This window comes from Sebastes umbrosus, chromosome 1 (genome assembly GCF_015220745.1).
Source record: "Sebastes umbrosus isolate fSebUmb1 chromosome 1, fSebUmb1.pri, whole genome shotgun sequence".
In the NCBI taxonomy this organism is placed as follows: Eukaryota; Metazoa; Chordata; class Actinopteri; order Perciformes; family Sebastidae; genus Sebastes; species Sebastes umbrosus.
Window position 1 is genome coordinate 26,405,497 of NC_051269.1, and position 22,482 is coordinate 26,427,978.

Below are 22,482 nucleotides of genomic sequence, written 5' to 3' on the forward strand. Positions count from 1 at the left end.
GACCTTAAAATCTTTGTTGTAAAGCAGGAATTCAAATGCCTGTACATGTTATCCTAGAATATTCTGCAGAGGTAAAGAATCAACCCAAATGTTTTACTCTAGTATGGATCTGTGTGTTGGTCGACACTAGATGGCGTAGGAATCAGTGAGCTGCACATCCAGTCACTTCACCATTCATGTGATTCATGTGGTTCTCCTGGGAGGGGCCTGAGGAGAGGATGAGTCATCTTACTTAGAATTCAGTCTCTAAAACACAGAACCGACCGCCACTCATTCATTGTCAACAGCCGGCAGCTCACATTCATGCCATCTGTGTCTGTGATCTGAGATTTTCTTTAGGCTGCTGCATTTGTTCTAATTATAATCTGTGATTTACGGGGATGCGTCATTCAGCTCTTTTTCCATTTCAACACGTGCATCAACACACGGATCCTTAACCCTCTCGTGCCTCATGTGAACACTTTCATTCATATTTCCATTTAACACTTTAATGACGAAATACTTTAAAATTCAATGCTGCATTGCTGCAGTGTATTTCCCAAATGGTTCAGTGTAGTTACACACACAGCTGGCTGGTGTTGCATGAATTGTGGGTAAACATGGTAACATGAGACAGCAGCTACTGTACAGAAACAGGACATCCCTGCAGAGCTCTTCAATCATTCATCGTGCAGAGGGACTGCAGGGCTGCAGGTGAGGTTTCACACTGCAGCATCTGTCAGAAAGATGGACTTCTTTCCAAAAATAATGAACTGAATAATTAGGGGTGTAAGAAAATATCAATGCACTTGAGTGTTGCTGATATTACTGTATTGATTCTCAAAAACACTCTTTAGTTTACATGTAAAGATTCATGGCAGATGGTGGCTCAGATTGTACAAAAAGTAGAGCTATGATGTAGCACGTTTCACTTAACAATTATGCTTCTTGGTACAACTACACAACATAAAGATGACATTTTTAACTGGAATCTGAGACCTAAATCTAATGTCAAACACCAGGAGGCCGGTATAATCATACTGATCCAACTGACCGTTCTTGTCCTGGCAGAGGAGAGTGAATATAAACCAGAGTGCTCACTCTGCTCAGGGAGATCTTGCGGTCAACAAACCAAATAAGGGTGAAAAGCCAGCAGCACCGATTGTTGCCAGAAGAAAGTAAGCGTGAGGGACGGGTGCAGCAAAATACGACTCCCTGGGTGAACGGTTTCCGCTCCAGCGAGCTGTGCGGTCTCCCGTTTCACCCTCAAGTGAACAAGGCCGTGTCATTAGTGTGATGCAGAAACCTGAAGCTGGCTAACTTGGCCGGCTGAGGCCTGATCTTCGCCAAAACAGACGTCAAAATGAGGTCATCGACATCATCGTATCTGTTGTGTCGCATTTGGTGTTGAAGGAATAGATTGACATTTTGGGAAACACATGTATGCTTAGTCACTTTCTTGCAGACAGTTGGATGAGAAGATTGATACATCTAACTCTCGGCAAAATAGTGACTAAGCATATTTCCCAAAAATGTTGAACTATTCTTTTAAACCTGCAGTAGGCAGAAACTTTTTCGCATCATTTGGCAAAAAAAATCCATAATAACCTTTCAGCATATTGTAATTCAAGTGTTCTGAGAGAAAACTAGACTTCTGCACCTCCGCATGGCTCCGTTTTCAGGCTTTAGAAAATCTAGACTTTGACCAATCACAGGTCATTTCAGAGAGAGAGCGTTCCTATTGGCTGTGCTCCAGCTGGTGGGCGGTGCTTGGTATTTCCTCAACTAATCTCCACATGGCGGCTGGGTCACAAACTTTCTCATTTTACAGCTAAACAGTACACTACAAGATGTTTCTGACAACATTTGAGGAGAGAAATAGGCATTACAGTAACAGAATATTGATTAATATTTGATCAGCGCTTCTTAGTTTGACCGTTTGATCGGAGTTTGCGAGTGATTGACAGCTGCTCAGAGACACCAGGCTCCAGCTCGGCTCTGATTGGTTGTTTTCCTCCAGTCTGAAATCTTGCAGATGCCGTTAGGAGCACCGGAGGACACAGAGGCACATGATTTTTTTTCAGATGACCTGTCTTGTGCACTACTGTCAGGATATAGTGACCGTTTTCTAAAAATAACTTTTTTTAATCATATTTGCTCCATTTCTACCCCCTGCTGCTTTATCTTTATCTTTTAAATCTTCTTTGACTGCAGCTCCATTTGACAGCTTCAGTGCATTCAACTCACATGAATATAACCCACATCATTCACTTTGTTGACATTTTTTGTAGTTTATGAAATACAGGAACACAATAACAGACAAGATATAATACAGCAAATAATAAAATACAATAAGTCCTTATACAGGATTGCATATATTAAAATATAAGTTTGTGGCTTAACACAGAAATACAACCTCAACATACTAATGACAATATAACTGTAAACAGTGAACATGTAGGTTATTAGTTCTCAGCATGTAACTCAGTCTTTGGTTATAAGTACCTTTCAGAGGGAAAAGGAGATCTGTACAGTAGATATGTTCCCCTTTTGAGAGAGATACGAGTCAATGAAGTGATGTAGCTACATTATAATACTATTAGACCACGCGGTCATGACTATTTTCAGTGCTATAATTCCCACAGAGACATTTAATGAGGGTGTTGATCTTGAAAAAAAGCACCATGAGAAGTGACAGGATAAAAATAAGAGTTCCTTCAAAATAAAAGTACATTTACTGTACCTTGCTACATCTATCATTTGGGATCGGTGTGTTTTGCTGTTCAGTTGCTTCACTCGTTTATTAGTATGAATAATTATGTTTATATTATTATTATTAGTAGTGTTACTTCAAACTGTGTTCTGGGACGATCCTTCATCAGCTACGGAGCCAGAGTGACTTTAAGTTTGTGAAAACATCATCTGTGCTGGACTCTATCTCCTGTTATTTCCAGATGTATATCCTTCAAGTTATGATGTGAGCCTCTAAAATCAACAACGGAAATTAGGATGTGTTTGGAAACTGCTACTTCTATATTTACATTTCAGCAGCGTCAGGCAGCTTGTGTGCTGCACTAGCTGCTATTTCTGACTGTGTTTATGAGACCGCTGGCTGGCTGGCTGGCATTTGCTGATTTGCTGAGGGTTGGGCACTAAAGCATTCAGAAGATGGTACTCGCTCTCTGTTGTTTCCCTCGGGCGATGCTCCCTGGCTGCTATTAAATGTCCAATGTGACAGGATGAACATTTCTGTTAGCAGTCTGAATCTCACACTGAACATTTTGTTTTAACTGCATCGTAACAATAAAGTAGGGTTCTTTGTGTTTCATTTCATGTATCCAACCTAAATGGCATTATAGTATTTTTGAACATGATTAACCCTTTCTAAACAGTTCGAACTGAAGAATTGAGGCTGCTACAGCTGCGATGACATGATATCTCTGCAGACCCCACATGTTACGTTAATGAAGTCTTTTTAAAAAACGTCATTAATGCAAATTAGGCCTAAAATGGTTAAAATAAGCAGACACGTTGCAATCAGGGAATCAAAACCTTTGTCTTACAACTGGAACTCATCCATATTAAAAAGGTATTTCTGTGTTCAATATTGTTTACAGTGTCACCTAGAAAGTAGGAGTGTAACGATACATCGATTCATTGATCAACAATCAAATATCATCGATGCAAAGTGAAAACATCGATACATATCATCTTACACCTTTATTTTGAAATTCCCACTTTATATTTATCATTTTTTATTAAAAAGAATAGATTTTTTTTTCTCATTTAAATGTCTGGATATTTTAGTTGCTTTTTGTTAGTTGATATAAGTGATTGTGTTAAGTGGGCATAATGATATCGTATCATATCGATCAAAGACCCCAGAATAGAATCTAATCGAAATCGTATCAGCAAATATCGTATCGTTATCCAAAGGATCAATATAATATCATATCATGATGAAACTTGTGATTTATACTTCTATTGGAAAGTACCATGCAACTAAATTACTGGGTGAAATAACTGGCTCATCTCAATAGTTGTATTTATATTGTTGTAAACAAGGAGATGTCAGTCAGTACCTACCATTACCTACAGTGTGTACAGTATATGGTCGTAGTTACATTAATAACTGCCACAACACTGGATGTCGTCTGGTTCATCTGAAAACATTTTGTTATCATGTTTTTTCTTGTTACGGTGAACAAATTTGAACTAAATTTAATAAAGTGAATTACAGTAAAAGTCTTATGTATCAAAAAAGGCTGGGTTAATGATTCAGTAATTATGCTGAATCCAACTTAAAATAGACTTGCATACAGAGCAGTATTTAAATATGCACATATTATTAATTGAGCATTAAATCACACTCAAATCTAAAACAATATAAATAGATAAAATTGCATAAGAGTAATCCTTATAGCGTCGTGTCCTGTAGAGGCCGACAAAACCAAACAGGAATGTAAAACATGGCATAAATATTAAACATCTTGCAGTGGTAAATTAGGTGAGTTCTGCAAGCTCTGCATAAAAATGAGCTTCTATTTCAAGCAGCAACTTTAGTCCAACATCTTAAAAACTTCTACTTCTTTGTAGTGCCACAATCCCACAGTGCATAAAAAAGATGGATAACTTTTACTGTGAAGCCTCAGAAGCGAGCTGTTTTCATGCTGTTTGTTGTCTGAGTAATTAGTGCTAAGAGTTAGTATTTGTTTACTTTCTTTGAGGGACTTCCATCAAAAATGCAAAAAAAAACTTCTTATATTCTTACTTGCATAGCAATATCTCGCAGGACCAGCCGATAACTTGCAGTAAAAGTGACAGGAAATAAAATAGTAGAAAATGATAATAATAGGAGCATTAATTAAATTTTCTTTAAAGACATTTTAAGTTAAGTAATGGAAATAACTGCAATCCTGTGACAACTGAGATAAATGCATTCATCAAAAATATTTTTAGGTCACAAATGATTTTAACCACATCTCTCTGCATTATCAGCGTTTTGGGGTGTTTCTATATTGTTTTTTTTTATCAACTTTACATGCCGCCAGCTGTGAGAAAGCTTTAACTTTTGAATCTTGCACACATTCAAAGCATACAGATCTCAGTGTAGCAGCCACACGGGTCGAGCCATCACTGTCTTACCCTCCGGCCGCCGTGCCTCTGACTGCTACACCACCATGGGGGTATCGGAGCACACGGAGCTGACGGACTCTGCGTCAGACCTTCGTCTCTCCCTGTTGTCCCCCTGCCACTCCTCGTCTTCCTCGCCTATTGGGTTCAACCTCCCGTTCTGCTCCAGCTGGTCCTTGGGTTGCAGGAAGGCCACGTGTCTGTAGGCGAAGCCTCCGCCTTCCACTCTTTCCTGCCCCGTCTCCTCGTGTGCCTGAGCGATGCTGACGGTTGAAGAGTGGAGGCTGTCTCTGGGGTCGCCTTTCTCCAGGCCCTGACCTGGACAACAAGCGTAGCGGCAGGGCGTGAGATAGAGGTAGATGAGAACCATAAATAAACTGACCAGACACGCTACGAGGGTGGTGTAGGCCGTTTTGAGGTTCTCCAGCCCGCCGCTCTTGGTGGAATTAAACACCATTACAGTTACATAAAGCGTCTCATTGAAGGAGTCACTGGTGGCGTAGCAGGTGTAGACTCCTGAATCCTCTGCCTTCAGAGGCCCAAGCTGGAGGCCACCGTCAGGACGCATCACAGCAGTCTTGTGCGCTGGAGACAGTGGGATGTTTCCAGGCAGCACCCAGCTCTTCATCATGTTCCTCTCCCTAGTGTCACAGTCCAGGACCAGGTACTGCTCCAGATAGTCTTGTTTGTCCATAATCGTGACCTCACTGCAGTTCAAATAGACCTTGTCCAGATCCAGTATGGCCATTTTCTCTTTCTGCGTGCCTGGTTTCAAACAAGTGTGGTTGCCCTTGAAGTCTGTGGCAGAGCTGAGCTCCTGGAGGTGCCAGCTTGCCACCACTTCATGCACATCACAGCTGCAGGGCAGAGAGTTGTTGTGGAAGTACAGGCCATTCTTGATCCAGGCGGGCAGAGCCTGAAGCTCATGGAAAGGCAGGGCTTTGATTCGATTGGAGGACACATCCAGCAGTGTAAGATTTTCCATCCGGCTCCGGTCCTTCACCAGCTCCAAGGGGAAGCGTGAGACCTGGTTGTGGCTCAGGTAGAGCCTCTGCAGGCTGTTCATGCCGGAGAAGGCAGCGCGACTTACCTGAGCGATGCGGTTGCTGTAAAGCAGCAGCACCTCCAGGTGCTCCAGCGGCTCAAACATTAACTCGTCCAGCTGGCGGAGGCCATTAGAGGAAAGGTCCAGGTAACGAAGCTGTGTCACGTGCGCAAACGCCTCAGAGGAGAGGAAGGTGAGGCCGTTGTGGCTGAGCAGCAGACGACGTAGTTTGCCGAGTGGGTCGGGGGCCCACTCAGCTCGTAGGCCGGTGATGGCGTTGAAGCTGAGGTCCAGAACAGCTGTATATTGTGGGAGAGCGATGGGAACGTTGGTTAGATTCATCTTGGAACAGCTGATGATGTTGCTGGCGCACACACAAGTCTTGTGGCAGTCCAGAGGGATTGCCATAAACTGAGCACTGACTCTCACTGATGGCAACAATAAAGCCAGAGGTAGAACTGTGATGAGGCTCCTTCCTCTGAACACCGCTTCAGTGGCACCATGGGAAATCCAGAGCGACCCCCCCATCATGTCAGGGTTATAAACTATAGCAGTCTGGATGAGATCTAGTCTTCACAGAGGAATCATGGAGCTGTGTGGACAATAAGATCAATAAATTAGCACCGTTTTAGTGAAGATACAAATGAAAGATATTTTGTTGTTAATGCTTACAGCATCTCATGCTCTAATGCATCCAGGGGTGCACTGCAGCAGCTAGATCACAAGCCGATTGAATGGGCGTTATCAGCGATTATCCGCTGAGTTACGGACGTCTCTTTCCCAATGTAAGTCTATGGGAAAAAGTATTTTTGAGCCCAATGGCATCACGTGACAACGCGGAAGTTATAGTACCGCCATTTGGCCACTACGAAAATTGGGATCAACGACCGGCGCTCTTCCTGGGGGCTTGGCTGCTGCTCCCAGCTTTCAAACCGCAACCAACATGGCGGCTTGTTTGGAAACTTTCTTCTCTTATATCACGAGAATAGTTCACCAAAATGTGTTTCTGAAAACATTTCATGTGAGAAAGAAGCCATGCAGTTGCTGAATCTGTCTTTATTTTGGATCACTAATGCTTAGTTTAAAAGTTCCTTGAGAGTTTCCAGAGGCGGCGAGTCGCGCCGGACGCCCCCGATTTGTGTAAAGTAGACCTAGACCTCAACTTTATGCAAATGAGTAGTGGCCAACGTGACGCCCCGTTTCTCGAATTGCACCGCCACGCTACCAGAATGCATTGCCCGGCTGCTTACATAGACAATGAATGGGAAGCTTGGAAAGGATGGTGGCTGTGGACATGTACCGTAACTACCGGCAAAGAGGTGGATCGTGGGCGGAGCTGAGGAGGGCCGGGTAACGCAGCAGAGCAGCTAGCGACCTGGTACGTCACCCACCTGTCACTAAAAGCGGCCACGCCCTCAATTATGCCGAACTTTAAGTTAAACGGTTGAGTTATATATAAATCCCCCCCCCCGTACAGTTGTCATGAACGGGGATATTAGCTATAGAGAGACCAAAACCGTTTTTTGTACCAGCCTGCATTTCTGCTGTGAAGTTGGGCATTTTAACATGGAGGTCTACGGGGATTGACTCTCTTTTGGAGCCTCAAGGGGCCGTTTGATGAACTGCTTTTGGCACTTCCTCGTTGTCTTCATTTCTCCGCACCGGAGGTTGCCGCTTGGAGAAACCAAAAGTCAGTGTTGACTTACTTTATCTTATTACATTGCATTGTTGAATACTCTATTCTGATTGGTCAATCCCGGCATTCTACGATCTGTTATTTCTTTATAACAGACCGTTGCTATGTATAACGGACCGTTGCTATGTATAACAGACCGTTGCTATGTATAACAGACCGTTGATGGGCGCAGTTCTGATGTCGGAATCTGGAGGACCGTTTTTGTGTCAAATTATTGATTTATTAAGTAAGTAGCCGTGTAACAAAGCAGGATAATGTACAGCTAGCGGGTCATTGTTGTGAAATAAACTCTGCTTCGTGTCGGTGTTCACTGCTTCACCCTCTCTCGGTTTATTTCACAACAATGACCGGCTCGCTGTACATTATCCCTTATACTTACGTAGGTAATGTCCCTAACAAGCGTACTTATTTTAACCAAAACCCATAACCTTTTCCTAAACCTAACCAAGTATTTTTGTTGCCTAAACCTAAAAGTTGTTTGGTTTCAATTCACAACGTTAAGTTTCTCTTTCACTTCTTTCACAATAGGTGCAGTTTAGTGATAATAACGGCTGATAATAGAAATGGGTGCACCAGATGGTCACAAAGGTTATTATGGGTGATGGGTGGTCAGCAAAAAAAATTTCATCATAACCACAATTAATGAATTATCAAGATAAATCTCAGCATCATATCAAGAAAAAAAAACACTCTATAGATATCCTAAAAGATTATTAACACACTGATGTTTGTTTCATTTCACAACAATGACCGGCTCGCTGTACATTATCCCTTACTTATGTAGGTAATGTCCCTAACAAGCGTACTTATTTTAACCCAAACCACGATCTTTTCCTAAACCTAACCAAGTATATTTTGTTGCCTAAACCTAAAGTTGTTTTGTTTCAATTCACAACGTTAAGTTTCACTTCTTTCACAATAGGCTACGTTAGTGATAACGGCTGATAATGGAAAGAAATGGGTGCACCAGATGGTCACAAAGGTTATTATGGGTCAAGCAAAAAATATCGTCATAACTGCAATTAATGAATCATCAAGAGAAATCTCGGCATCATATTAATAAAAAAAACACTCTATAGATATCCTAAAAGATTATTAACACACTGATGTTTGTTTCATCCGCCTCCTCCTCCTCCTCCTCCTCCTCCTCCGACCATCATCATCACATCATCAACCTCCCCCTCTCACTGTGTCACAGACATTTGTCCCAGCAGGCTCAAGTGTCCCAACCTCGCTCTCAATAGTCTAGTGCCTTTAGCGCGTTACCTTCTGTCGGTTTCTTCTTAGGATCCGAAGAGAAAAAGGTTGGAGTCTTCTTCAACAGTCCGGTGTTGGAGATGATCCGCTACAGGACAGTCTCATCCTCTCTTCATCACAGCAGCAGAAGGGCCGGAACAAAACAGCCTGTCTGCGGTCCGCACTGATGAGGAAATGCAACCATCTGATAGTTGATCTGAGGGGAGCAAACAGCAAAGCAGCAGAGCAGGGGGTGTGTCACATCCTCTCTCTCTCTCTCTCTCTCTCTCTCTCTCTCTCTCTCCTCTAGCCTCCACTTCATCCTCAGATGGTCCAGTGCACTATACTATTAAAGCTGACAGTCCATAACAACATCAAAACATCATGTGTCTGAAATCAGCTACAGCATTTAAAATATTAATTAAACATGTGATGAACATTAATAGCAGTGTGGTAAACATCTGGGGAATGAACTGTCTTTGAGATGATGAGCTTCAGATTGTCTTTCCTTTCCTCAGTGCTTATACCTTACATTACTATATTGTCCATTATGATGCATTGTTTTTTTTTTGGATTGTGTAATTTTTTTTCCTCTCAGAATGCATTATACCTGCATTGGCCCATTCAGTGCTATGATGTGTTTTAATGATGGAGTCCTTCCCTCTCTGGTTCGTCTTATCACTCCGGTGAAGGGCAAACATTCATTGTGTGTGTGTGTGTGTGTGTGTGTGTGTGTGTACGTGCGTGCGTGTGTGTGTGTGTGTGTGTGTGTGTGTGAACTGCAGCTGCAGCAGTCTTTAGCTGAGGACGTGATGTGCATGCAGCAGTGTGCCAGGGATCAATATCAGCATGACGTATTTAACATAAACACCTCGGAGTCCTGTCCTGTGAACTGGATAAAACACTTTTAATATACAATCATTACGTTACACCAGTAAGATTTAAACATGAAACACTGTAGCTTGTATACTGTTTATTTTAGTTATCATGTAATTTAGACTCTGTATTCGTTACAGTTCAGCTCTGGCTTTTTTATCTTCCTCCTACATCATAATACTACCTGGCCCCATGCAGGTTTGCAATGTCATCATTTGATTTCACACATTATTTTAGGAAAATGCAACATACAAGCACAAAAAAAACCAAACAATGAAGGTCTTTTTGGCCACTTGGGGGTAGCAGAAACAAGTTATGAACACAACATTGGTATATCATCACCTTCTAAGTTGATAAAGTGAACTTGTTAGCCAACAGTTACAATATTTACCTACACATCCAGCAGTTATTGAACAACATTATCATTCATTTAGAGTTGTGTTTGCGTCCATAGACTTTGTTTCCTGCATTCTGATGACTTTAAAACAATGAAAATAACATAATAAGTACACTGTAACATAATTTTTATATGAAACTTCTAATTTTACCTTTAAATCTCAGGAAAGAAAACTGAATAATTTGCCACTCTGGCGTAAATTTGGCATGTGAATCTCTAGCGTAAACTAATATTCAGCAGTTTTTATTCATTTTTTGCCTCTGCTTGAGTATTTCTTTCAATGACGGCCCTTTCAGACACAATGCTATAACGGCACCACTGCGCTCTGAAGCCTATTATTTCCAACGACTTGCGCCAAGCCGGCTTTTCACTGCGTCGAGCAAAGCCCAACTTTGGGCGCTGCACGCTGTGATGTACGCTGAACCCCGTGTAAAGGCCTTAAAGCTCCGTAAAGACAAGGGGAGCTGCATATTGAAATGACACCTTTAACATGGTCACATTGTCATAACAAAATATGTTGATTATAGCTGCTTTAAAATTAGATTTTTTGACACAATTAACCAAGATTAGATAATCACTGGATATTGTGCTTTTTCCTCAAACAAATTTTCAATTAAATTATCACAACCCAGGTGACACAAAGTCAGCCCTCGGGGGTCCCATGCGGGGCAGTCGTCAGCTTTGCCCGGTTGGTAATCTGACCGTGTTAGTAATGCTGCATTGTTATTCACATCAGCAACCTTGGGATGTAGTTTAGATATAATCCAGTGCATGCACATTCAATTTAATTATACTGGCTACATTCATTGTATTGTCGGTGTTCAAAATCTCAAGCCTGTCAATCTGTGAGAGCAGGTAGTAGTGGTTGCAGATTCACCTGTTAATGCACAGGGAGGAGTCTAGAGAAGGGGAGATTATATAAAGACTGGGTGTGTCCTGTTCACATCCCTTTTGTGTGAGACCATGCTGCCAACCCAGTACGTCTATTCATAATAATTCTGACAATTTATTTAAGAAAACATATGATTTATATCCTTTGAGTCATCTCTAATTTAATGTTTGTCTCCAACTCCTTAACAGATCACGGTGTTGTTCTGGAGCTGTGTGATATCGGCCACTTACTTGTGAGATAAAGTCAAACCCAGTAAGAGAGGCAATCTGTTTAACTTTAGAAATAAGTGGTTTATTGACTTATGTTTGGTATAATTAGGATCCGGATGGAGAATGTGAAAGGATTTCTTCCTTAAGAAGTTGATGCATTAATAATGTAAGATAACTTTTAACCTCTTTATTATTTGTAATTGTAATAAGCATGGCAATATACAGTATATTGATTTCATTCGTTTATTGTACAGAAAAATCATCATCATTCATCCTTCATCATCCATCCTCCACCCATTATCCTCACTCGATAAATGGTTAAATGTCTCTTGGATCCTGACAAACAAGGCAATAATAGTCTAACTTAAGTGTAGATTATAAAGTCTTTTTTTCAGTCGGGATAACTTGCGTGCAGTAATATGGAAAACTCAAATACACACACGAAAAAACACATCACATATTCATAAATGATAGAACGATGTACAGGAAAGGCTATATAACTACAGTAGCAAGGCAACACACCGACTGAACACAAGAAAAAAGCCAGAACACACACACGTCAGGACTATGATTGGAGTCTAAAGCTGCAGAAGGTGAGATAGGGCAACGATGCAGAAGTCAACATGACAGATGACCATCCAGCTGTACATTAAATACCTTGTTATCAATCTTCTGAGCACAAGGTCACCTTACAGAGACACCCTCACATGAAAAGTGATGTGAAGATGAAATGGTCCACAGGTCTGGTTGCTATGGGCGCCAAGGGCAAGGTGGGGATGCAAACAACGAGAGCACCATGTGCGGTATAAAATGATTATCATGTAACGGGTGAAGAGAGTGAACACAGAAGAGACGTCACAACGTTAGAAGGGTCGACGTGCAGCGCTCGACACTGACCTGCAAGTCTTTGATAAAAGGTTAAACTGACACAAAATCCAGGCACGATGTCAACCATGAAATCACACTGTGAGGTCTCACTTACAGGTTAGAGTGTCCAGATAGTTTACATCCCTAAATAATCTGGTCCACATCCTGTCGAAAGAATACCAGATTGAATTATTATATAATAATTAAACCTAATTTTATTATGAACAGAATTGGCTAAAAAGTTCTACCCAAAGCTGTTAATGTAAAGAAATTATATATAATATGTACTCTAATTTTTATTGTTTTTTGGACATTTAACAGCAGATTTTTATGCCGTCATGGCCTTGCAGTGATATGATGATTGCCTCTCTGTTAAATAAACCTTACGACCATATAAATTAGCATTTTATATTAAAATCCATTTAGGAACTTTCTTCTAATGGAAAATTAAACATTTAAATTAAGGCTGTCAATCGATTAAAATATTTAATCGTGATTAATCACATGACTGTTAATCACAATTAATTACAAATTAATTGCACGTTTTTTTATCTATTCAAAATGTACCTTTAAGGGAGATTTGTCAAGTATTTAATACTCTTATCATAACATGGCAAACTGCAGCCCAACAGGCAACAACAGCTGTCAGTGTGTCAGTGTGCTGACTTGACGATGATTTTCCCAAAACTGCATGTGATTATCATAAAGTGAGCATGTCTGTAAAGGGGAGACTCGTGGGTACCCATAGAACCCATTTTCATTCACATATCTTAAGCTCAGAGGTCAAGGGACCCCTTTGAAAATGGCCATGCCAGTTTGTCCTCGCCAAAATTTAGCGTAAATAAGGTTGGAGCATTATTTAGCCTCCTTCCTGACAAGCTATGACATGGTTGGTACCAATGGATTTCTTAGGTTTTCTAGTTTCATATGATAACTGTATCTCCACTTTAGCTTTAAAACTGAGCCCACTACAACCTGAAAATCGCGTTAAAACTTGAATAATGATAAAAGCTCGATGAAATGTTTGCACAGATAAACTAATGAGAAATAGACTAAAACCCTTTTGAATGTCCTCTGGAGGAAGCTGTATATTGATCAGCTCCTGGAGTGCTGTAACATGAGGAATATTATATAATATTATTATCATTAATCTTTTTGTCAGATGTCTGCATGGATCTGTGTCTACATCCTCTCCCTTTGCATTATATTGAGGACTTATAGGTGGATTTATAAGAGACGGAGAGTACACCTTTTCACTTTAAGTTTTTTCATCCTAAATATTGCAGCAGAGTGTGTTTCCATTAATTCAATGCATGCGTCATCATATGCGCTGCTGCCCTACTTTCAGGGTCAGAATCCAACTGTTCCTATGCGGGAGCAGCTGAGCATTATGGGAAATAAAGTGTGAAGCAAGTTGGATTGTGTTGTAAATTGAAAAGAAAAATGATGAGTCATTTAGAGTCAGCTCTTGAAACTTGAAACATCAAGGTCTCACTCCACATAACAACAACAACATGTCACCACTTTACAATGAAAAGCAAATGTCTTGTTTTCATGAAATAAATACAGTCTTGTCTTTTAGAGTGTTTTTAATCTACGACAAAAAAGAATTGTCTGAACCCACAGAAGAGCATCTCGGCTGTAATCATTCATGTAAAAACCTAAAAATCACCAAATACAGAGATACATGGCTTTCACTAGACTGTCGCTGAGACCGAGCTGTGCAGGCGCGATGCATCTGCAACCTCCACTGTGTACTGATGTGACATGGATCTCAGTAACAGTAATTATCCGTCATTACCACAGAAACACCCACACACACACATGAAAACAAGCACATCATGCTACTTCTGCTGTGCTATGATGCAGGAAATGTGGCCTTTTTCTTTAGTTCATAACAATAACTATGCTATACTCAGGCATTAATCCCAACAAATGGTCAACAAATACCATGAAAAGATCAAAACCAACAGTAAATAGATCCTACAAACATTGTGTGTGTATTCCTCTGTGCCATAGACCTCCATTGTTGTCCAAAAACTATTAAAAACATGTCGATGAGTCATACCGTTGTACTGGCTGATATGTTCCTTCATTATGATGAACATGGGCACTGTTAGTTAAACCTGCAGTAGGTAGAATGTTTTTGGCATCATTGGACAAAAATCCATAATAACCTTTCAGCACATTGTAATTCAAGTGTTCTGAGAGAAAACTAGACTTCTGCACCTCCTCATGGCTCTGTTTTCAGGCTTGAAAAAATCTAGTCTGTGACGGGAGACTTTGGCCAATCACAGGTCATTTCAGAGAGAGAGCGTTCCTATTGGCTGTTCATTCAACGGAGGCAGCTGTCAATCACTCGCAAACTCAGATCAAATGGTCAAACTAGGCAGCGCTGATCAAATATGAATTAATATTCTGTTACTGTAATGCCTATTTCTCGCCTCAAAAAGTGTGCTCCGGCTGGTGGGCGCTGCTTGGTATTTCCTCAACTGATCTCAACATGGCTGCCGGGTCACAAACTTTCTCATTTTACAGCTAAACAAAACACTACAAGATGTTTCTGAAAACATTTGAGGTGAGAAATAGGCATTACAGTAACAGAATATTGATTCATATTTGATCAGCGCTGCCTAGTTTGACCGTTTGATTGGAGTTTGCGAGTGATTGACAGCTGCTCAGAGACGGCAGGCTCCAGCTCGGCTCTGATTGGTTGTTTTCCTGGTCTGTGAAGTCTCGCAGATGCCATTAGGAGCACCGGAGGACACAGAGGCACATGATTTTTTTCAGATTACCTGTCTCGTGCACTACTGTCAGGATATAGTGACTGTTCTATAAAAATAACTTTTTTTAATTATATTTGCAACCCACTGCTGCTTTAATCTTGAGTCAACAGCACATACACTGTCCTGCTGCTGTAAATACTCCCGAGTTCACCAAAAGTCACGGTTCCTCCTCCGTGACACCTGCCTGTAAGTGTGAATGTGTTTTTATTATTTATTCTGCCTTTTAGTATGAGTGACGTGCGCTTGGTGTGTTTTAGTTTTGTTTTGTCTGTTTGCTTGTTCCCTCTCTCCTTCTCACTACTCACCTGGACTTAATCTGCAATCAGCACACCTGACCACCAATCAGGCAAGCTCCTCTTCATTTCATAAACCACGCTCTAACGACCAGTCTCCACCGGATTGTTGCCATTCATGGTTTGTTGCCACGCTTCCAGCTCCTGCTGGTGATCTTGTCAGTTTGTTTCCTGTTAATTTGTTTGCTTGCTCGCCTCAACTAACTGCTGATCAAATCACATCCCCGGAACCTTCCTTTCCCCTCAACCACCGCCAACGCCAGCCTGCAATACCAAAAGCTCTGTTAATAAAATACTTACCTTTTCACCTACCTGTTGTCCAGCATCTGCATTTGGGTCCAGCCACAGGAACCCTGACACCAAATGTGTTTTAATCCGCCGCTGAAAAATGGTATCCAACAAATGCACTATTTACTCCGGCTCAAGTAACATTTGCAAAAAAACTACAGTGCCCAGATGTTTTAGGAAATTACTGACTTTTAAAAAAAATAAAACTATATATTTGTGACTTGTTTTTAAGGTTTTGCATCTTCACATGTAGCTAATGGACTTTTGGGGCTGAGAGCCACAGACAGGGAAGTTGGGAAGTCCGGAGAGGCCGATTAATGTGCTGTTTTAGTTCATTTCATGGGATTCATGGAATACTGATGCAGCCTTTCCTTCAACAAAATCATAATCATTCTACAGTTACAGACTCTCGATGAATGTAGTATTTCAATATTCATAACCTTCATTATTGTCTCTTGGCAGTTGTGATTTGAGTCGTGTAAGCTCACCTCTCGCTGTCACAACAGCCTGTTCACAAAGCTGAAGTATCGGATAGCAGGATGGATTTCGGCAACGGCCTGGTGGATGGGCGTTCTGCTCTTTGGAGACTTCCAGTTCTCTGGTGAATTATAAATGAGGTACAGCTCTGGGGCAGTGGCAGCATGTTATGGCAATATCCAACCCAGCCCACGGTGCTCCATCAGCGAAATGAGATTAGCCTCTTTCCTCAGGAAGAGCTGCTCGCTGCTCACAGCTGCAACAATAATGGATGTAAGAACTAATACTGACACTGAAAGGTTGTTGTGATGATCAGAAATAATATATTTTGGTCATGACATAAGCTGACGTGCTTTCATACTATACATATATTATGATATACAGTGGAATCAAATAATACAAAATAATTGTTTTTATAGAATCATTTAGTAATTATTGAGATTAGGCATCAACACAAGTTCTTTTGGACTTCAGTGTTGAATTGCAAGCAGCAGCTTCATTGAATGAGTCTCAGGCTTTGTCATTTTACTTTTAATGTAACTCACTAATTCTGAGTGACTGCAGAATAAAATCGCAATATATTGATGCTGAAACATGCACGACTGCATGCTATATGAAAAACACTTTGTGTTTCATAAAAAAAAAAATGTTAATGGTTAAGTATTTCTTGTTTTTGGACTATATTTAGAGCATATGTGTTTATATGGCTCGGGACAATGGGACCAAAAGCCCAGGTATCACTATCGGTATAGGAAGTGAAAAAGTTGGATTGGTGCATCCCTAATATTTACTCTTACACTGAATTGAAACAACACAGATATTAGAGCTCAAAGAGCATGCATATGTTTTGTGCTTATAGCATATTTGGTCATCAAACTCTTTCTTAATATCTTCTCTGAAAGTCACTGCAGATAAAAAAAAAGAAAGAAAAGAATGCAGGCTCATTTTCCTCACTGAAGGATCAATAGTAATTAATGTTTCAGATGTATCGCATCATCACAAAGTGAAATTCATTCAAAGCCAGCGAGAGAGAATAGATAAACAAATCCCAGAGATAAATCTCTCTCTGTGTGGAAAAAAACACAAGAACAAGAACATAGGAGGGGAGGAGGAAGAACATGTCTCTGTTTGTCCTGCTACCGGCCAGACTGGACCCCCTGTTTCACCCAGTGTGACCAAAGTGAGTTATTCTTTAAGGTTTGTTACTTTGATTACACCATGTGATCACTTTATGAGTCAATTCTCATGTTAACTGGAATATTGTTTGTGTTTAAGTATTATCTAGCTTTGAGTTGATGATAATTACAGTGAGTAAATGCATGTGCAATGCTGTTTGTCATGCATCTCCCTTTGTTTGTGTATTTAATGCAGATATATCATTTGATAAGAAAGGGGAAGTTCATCTAAAACAAGGTCCTTTTTGGGTGAAAATATCCGACTCGCTGTCCCTAATTCTGGTTCCTTCACATCTGATACTTGAGTGTCCCGAGACTCCAGCCCTCGCCGACAGTCACCCAAACACAAAACATGATCTTACTACGAGCTGAACTAGACATTTTTTTTTTAAGAGGGTTAGATTTTCTTTATTCATCCAATGCTGCACCAAACCCCAACTGTAAAATCCTAGTTTTATTGTTGTGAAAAGGCAGTCGTGTGTGTGTGTATGATGTTCCTGTGTCAGTATTACCTGTTTATTTAGAGGAATTGGTCTTGCACTATTGTGTTTAGGTACATGCATGTTCAGTTGAGCTTGTTAATGTGAATAAGTGGAAGTGGTTATAAGATAATGCAATACCAAAACAGTTCTTAAACATATTACTATAATCTGTGTTACAGTGGGTGAAGCAGGCAGCCACTGTACCACTAGCACAATATAGTGGACACACTGCCACCATCTGGCATAGCCGACATGTTCAGGGGCCTCTTCAAGAGGCACGTTTGAAACTTTGCTGAGTAAAAACCCAGAACACCACTGGATCTTAAACATGGACTGAAGTAAAAGATCTGTTTTCAAGACTTCATGACAGCAATGATTAACAGACTAAGAAGAACGTCTAATGAGATGTTGTGTACCTTATTGTAAAGTGTTACAGAGACGATGAATTTCTTTAGAAATGAACAAATAATTGTCATGCTGTGTTTCTTCATACACAAATTTTTGCTTCTAAAGACTGCAGTCTCATTGTGACAAAGGTGCCCTCGTGCATTTTGTTGGAACATAAGTTGAGGCAGATGAACAGAGACATGGTTGAAATATGACATCTGCTTTTATTTCAACACTTGCAACAAATCTTTCTCCCCGGAAACTGTATAAGATTATAGACTCTGACTGTGAACAAACCAAACAAATCACGCACATTTATCAATCACTTGGACTCACTTTATTTATGACAAAAGGCCATGTCCCCTCCTCTTACTCCCGACCTGCCATCCTCTAACCGTCCACCAGATGCCCTCAGACTCCCTCGTCAGTCCCGCTCACCTGTCATCCCCCACCCCCAGAGGTTAACCATTTAGCAAGTGGGTAGCATAATGCAGGAAATGCAAAGGCATAATGACAGAGGAAAAAGATGAAGCCGTTGGGAATATCAACATTTTCCTCAGATATATTCACGACCTCGTAAGTAGAAAGTGTCTGAAAGCTCTGAGTTCACGAGATGTGACGTATTTGTTGACGTTGTCAGAAATGGCGGCGGTCATTGAAGTTAATTTTTCGATGCATAATAAGTGAATATAAATATATTGTATTTTTAGTCGTATATTGTAATTCTTCGTAATTTTATAATATGTTTGAGGAAAATGTTGATATTCCCAACGGCCTCATCTTTTTCCTCTGTCATTATGCCTTTGCATTTCCTGCATTGTCACCCAGCCTCTGTGGCTTCTAGATGCTGACAGTAATGTTAATATTGCCGTTGCTTAGCAGCGGTGTTCTTCACAACTTAATCACTTGAACGCCACGCATATCGTCTGCACGACTTCCCATGTTGTAAACACGAGCTCACGAGTTTCATTTGAAGGCATCATGTGTCCCAGTTGTATGCATACTGCATGCTACAGTACGTACTTTTTACTAAAAGTAAAAATAAAAAATGTCATTTGGATCGTAGCCTAATTTTCACATGTCCTAGCAGGGTAAACAAACGTGCAATTGATCAAATTATTATGGTTAATGTTATTAATTACACCTGTGTTTACCCTGCAATGACATGTCAAAATAGCTGCTGTCTATTTGTGTAGTCACAGAGGGAACCACATCACCATACCAAAAACATTCATTAACGCAACTGATGAAAAACATTCATTCACATCATAGCAGCTACCTGCCTGGATATAATTCTATGTATACTGGTTCCAATGGAAACCATTACTGCGGCTCAGTGATTCAGAAAAAACAACAACATCCTTGTTATGGATGACTCATAATGCCCAACATACTTCCTAATGCCAAACAATACGTAAAGCTCCATACTGGTGGATGTTCACTGGAAGCAGAATAAACCATCAAGATATGACTCTACCTCAGATACAGTCACTGTCTGCTGTGATATAAACCTTCCAACCCAACTTCTAACCCTTTATCTCCTCTAACATCACTCCAATATATGCAAGATATCTGAAACTGGGATGTGACAGATGCTTGTTAGTGTGGTGTGTTAGACTTATGTAAAGAATCTGTCCTTCAGTCAGGTGTTGTCGAGCTTTGACTGAACAGCTTCTTTGTGCTTTTTGCTTGGATGTTATTAAACACAGAGCTGCTTAATGTTCTCCCATCCCCTCGGTGCTAAATGTGCATTTGAATTTGAGTTGATTGTTTGTGTAGGTTGCCGTAATCATGTTTTGGTGAATGTGCTGGCATTATTTTATTTCTGAGTGCGGCTGATATCCGTGCGTCCGTATCTATGGGTAGTTATTATTGGCAGTGGGAGCTCTCTGGGGTTAGTGCGGCGTCCTTTGCTATTTCTGAGTGCGAATGTGGAGTCTATTTTCAAGGTTGCCATGGAAACCATTGTATTTGTGGTGGCAGCGATTGGTGCTGCCAGCCGAGCAAGACTCTGCTATTTTTGTCATGAGTCAACACCTGATACACACACACACACACACACACACACACACACACAGGTGTACATGCCTGAATACAGATGAAAACAGACAGATACACTCACACAGAACCACACCACATTCTTGTATTGTTGTTTTACTGTTTGAGAGGCGTTATGTGTTACACAAGCATGTGTATGTTTTTCCCATCTCCCCTCGGTGTGTTGCCAGACATCTTGATACATCTTCACCATGACAACGGTAGTAATCGCTGTCCATTAAATATCTCCACCCAACTGCATCGTGTTTTCTTATGTTCTGCTGTCCAGGCGTGTTTGAGGTATTGACAGGGAGAGACGGATGACGTCGTTAGCGTCTAATCGGCCAGGTTTGAAAGATCATGGGTTACTATAGGTGATGCGAATTCAAAATAGAGGAATCTGAATACAAAAAGTGGTGATGCTTATCTCCTACAGTGTGATATTTTAGAGTAAAAGGTATTTGGAGTGTGAGATTGAGGACAAAAATGCTATTTTAAAAAGTGTTAAATAATAATTTACAATGGTGAAGAGCTGCTTGGTGATAAGGCTGCAACTGTTATTTTCACTATTGATTAATATGCCGATTTATTTTCTTGATTAATCAATCAATTAGTCAGAAATAGTGAAAAATGCCCATCACAATTTTACCCGGGCTGAAAGTTAAAAATGTCCAAAATGCAAAGATATTCACTTTACTATCACAAGAGACAGAGAAAAGCAGAAATCCTCATATTTGAGAAGCTAGAATATTTGGCATTTTTTATGCCCTCTGATGCAAATTTGTGATTTTGGATTATGCAAATAAAATTGACTTGACTTGATGACTCAAACAAGCAATTTTCAAAATATTTGCATATTAATTTTTTGTCGATAGACGCATCAACTAATCATTGCAGCTCAGTATGCAGCATTGGATTGATGGATGGTGGATAGATAGATAGATATCAAATTGGGAAATGATTGTGTTACAGCAGCAGGTCATCCAGGCATTGCACAGGAAATACACAGTAAATATAGATATCAACACTAGAGATCAATATCTATAGAATACACACTATAAAGAATATATTAGAATACCTACAAGTGGTAAAAATATTCTAACTTTAATACCGTGCGTCTATGATCCTGATGCAGTAAGTTCACTGATTTGTGGGCTGAAAGCAACAAACTGTATGATATTAAGACTTCAGTTCACACGGTGACTTAACCAGTGGCATTATTATAATGAGGCTATTAGTGAACTACATTAATCAATCAATTCCTGAGAGGTGCTGCAAGTGAAAACATGCTTTTTAATGGTAAAAGAGTGCAAGATGGGATTTCTGTGAAATGCAAATGTTATATGTTAACCTTACAAATGCAAATGAAAAACACCTCGGACTTAGCAGCTCCATGCTTGCTCCTTCAGAAGAGTAGCCTTACCCATAATAGCCCAGATTTCATTGTCCTCCGCTGACAGAGCAATGAGATGGACTGTATATGAAAAGATCACCGTGGCAACAGGAGCCCCAGTTTGAGAAGCTGGGATGGTGGAGGCTGAGGCCTGGCCTAATCAATGCCTCACTGTGTCAGTAAATCTTGTACTGGAGGGCACTTAAATCCATGAAATTACAACCCAAATCATTACCGACTGACAAAAATAAATAAACCGGGAGAGGAGGAAGAAATAAGGGATTAGATGTGAGGGTGAGTTATCATGCACTGTGCACATTCCTATTATTGAGTAAGGTCACATGGAGGTCATCTGTTAAGCGTTTAAACATTCACCCTCATATGTAAAACAAAACTAAAAGTTCATGGCCGTGCTAGTAGCTCTACTAGCCTGTAATGCTCATTATACACCAGAAAATACTTTTACTATTCTTAGATCCTTGGTACTAGGGTAAAACCCTAGTAACCCCCCATCAAAAATCCTCTGTAGACTGACAGGCTTAGCTCTGTATTGTTAGATTTGGCTCAGATTTCAGATGTTCTTATGCTGAGCAGCAGCTGTGTTTTGAGCTGAGAAGTAAAATTAGCAAGCTAACATGCTAACTGCCTGGTTACAGCCCTGTTAGGGTCTCATCAGCATGCTAACCTGCTATTGTTAACACACAGTTGGCATGTTTGCATAACAATCACTGCATGCTTATGCTGAATGTATGATGATGTGAAGATTTAGTTTGTATGTGTAGGCCTACAGGGAGCGCATCTACGTTCCTTCAGTACGTCATGCCTAAACCTAAC

The 22,482-nt window shown here is 40.5% G+C and overlaps 1 protein-coding gene across 1 annotated transcript; it reads right to left on the bottom strand.

The window, feature by feature from the left end:
• Positions 1 to 3,783: 3,783 nt before the first annotated feature.
• Positions 3,784 to 9,516, bottom strand: LOC119496783 (amphoterin-induced protein 1-like). The gene is made up of 2 exons (XM_037784346.1): positions 9,120 to 9,516; positions 3,784 to 6,749 (listed from the first exon to the last, which is right to left on the bottom strand). Exon 2 carries the CDS (start codon positions 6,686 to 6,688, stop codon positions 5,150 to 5,152), a length of 1,539 nt encoding a protein of 512 aa, XP_037640274.1. The 5' UTR covers positions 6,689 to 6,749; positions 9,120 to 9,516; the 3' UTR covers positions 3,784 to 5,149.
• Positions 9,517 to 22,482: the final 12,966 nt, after the last annotated feature.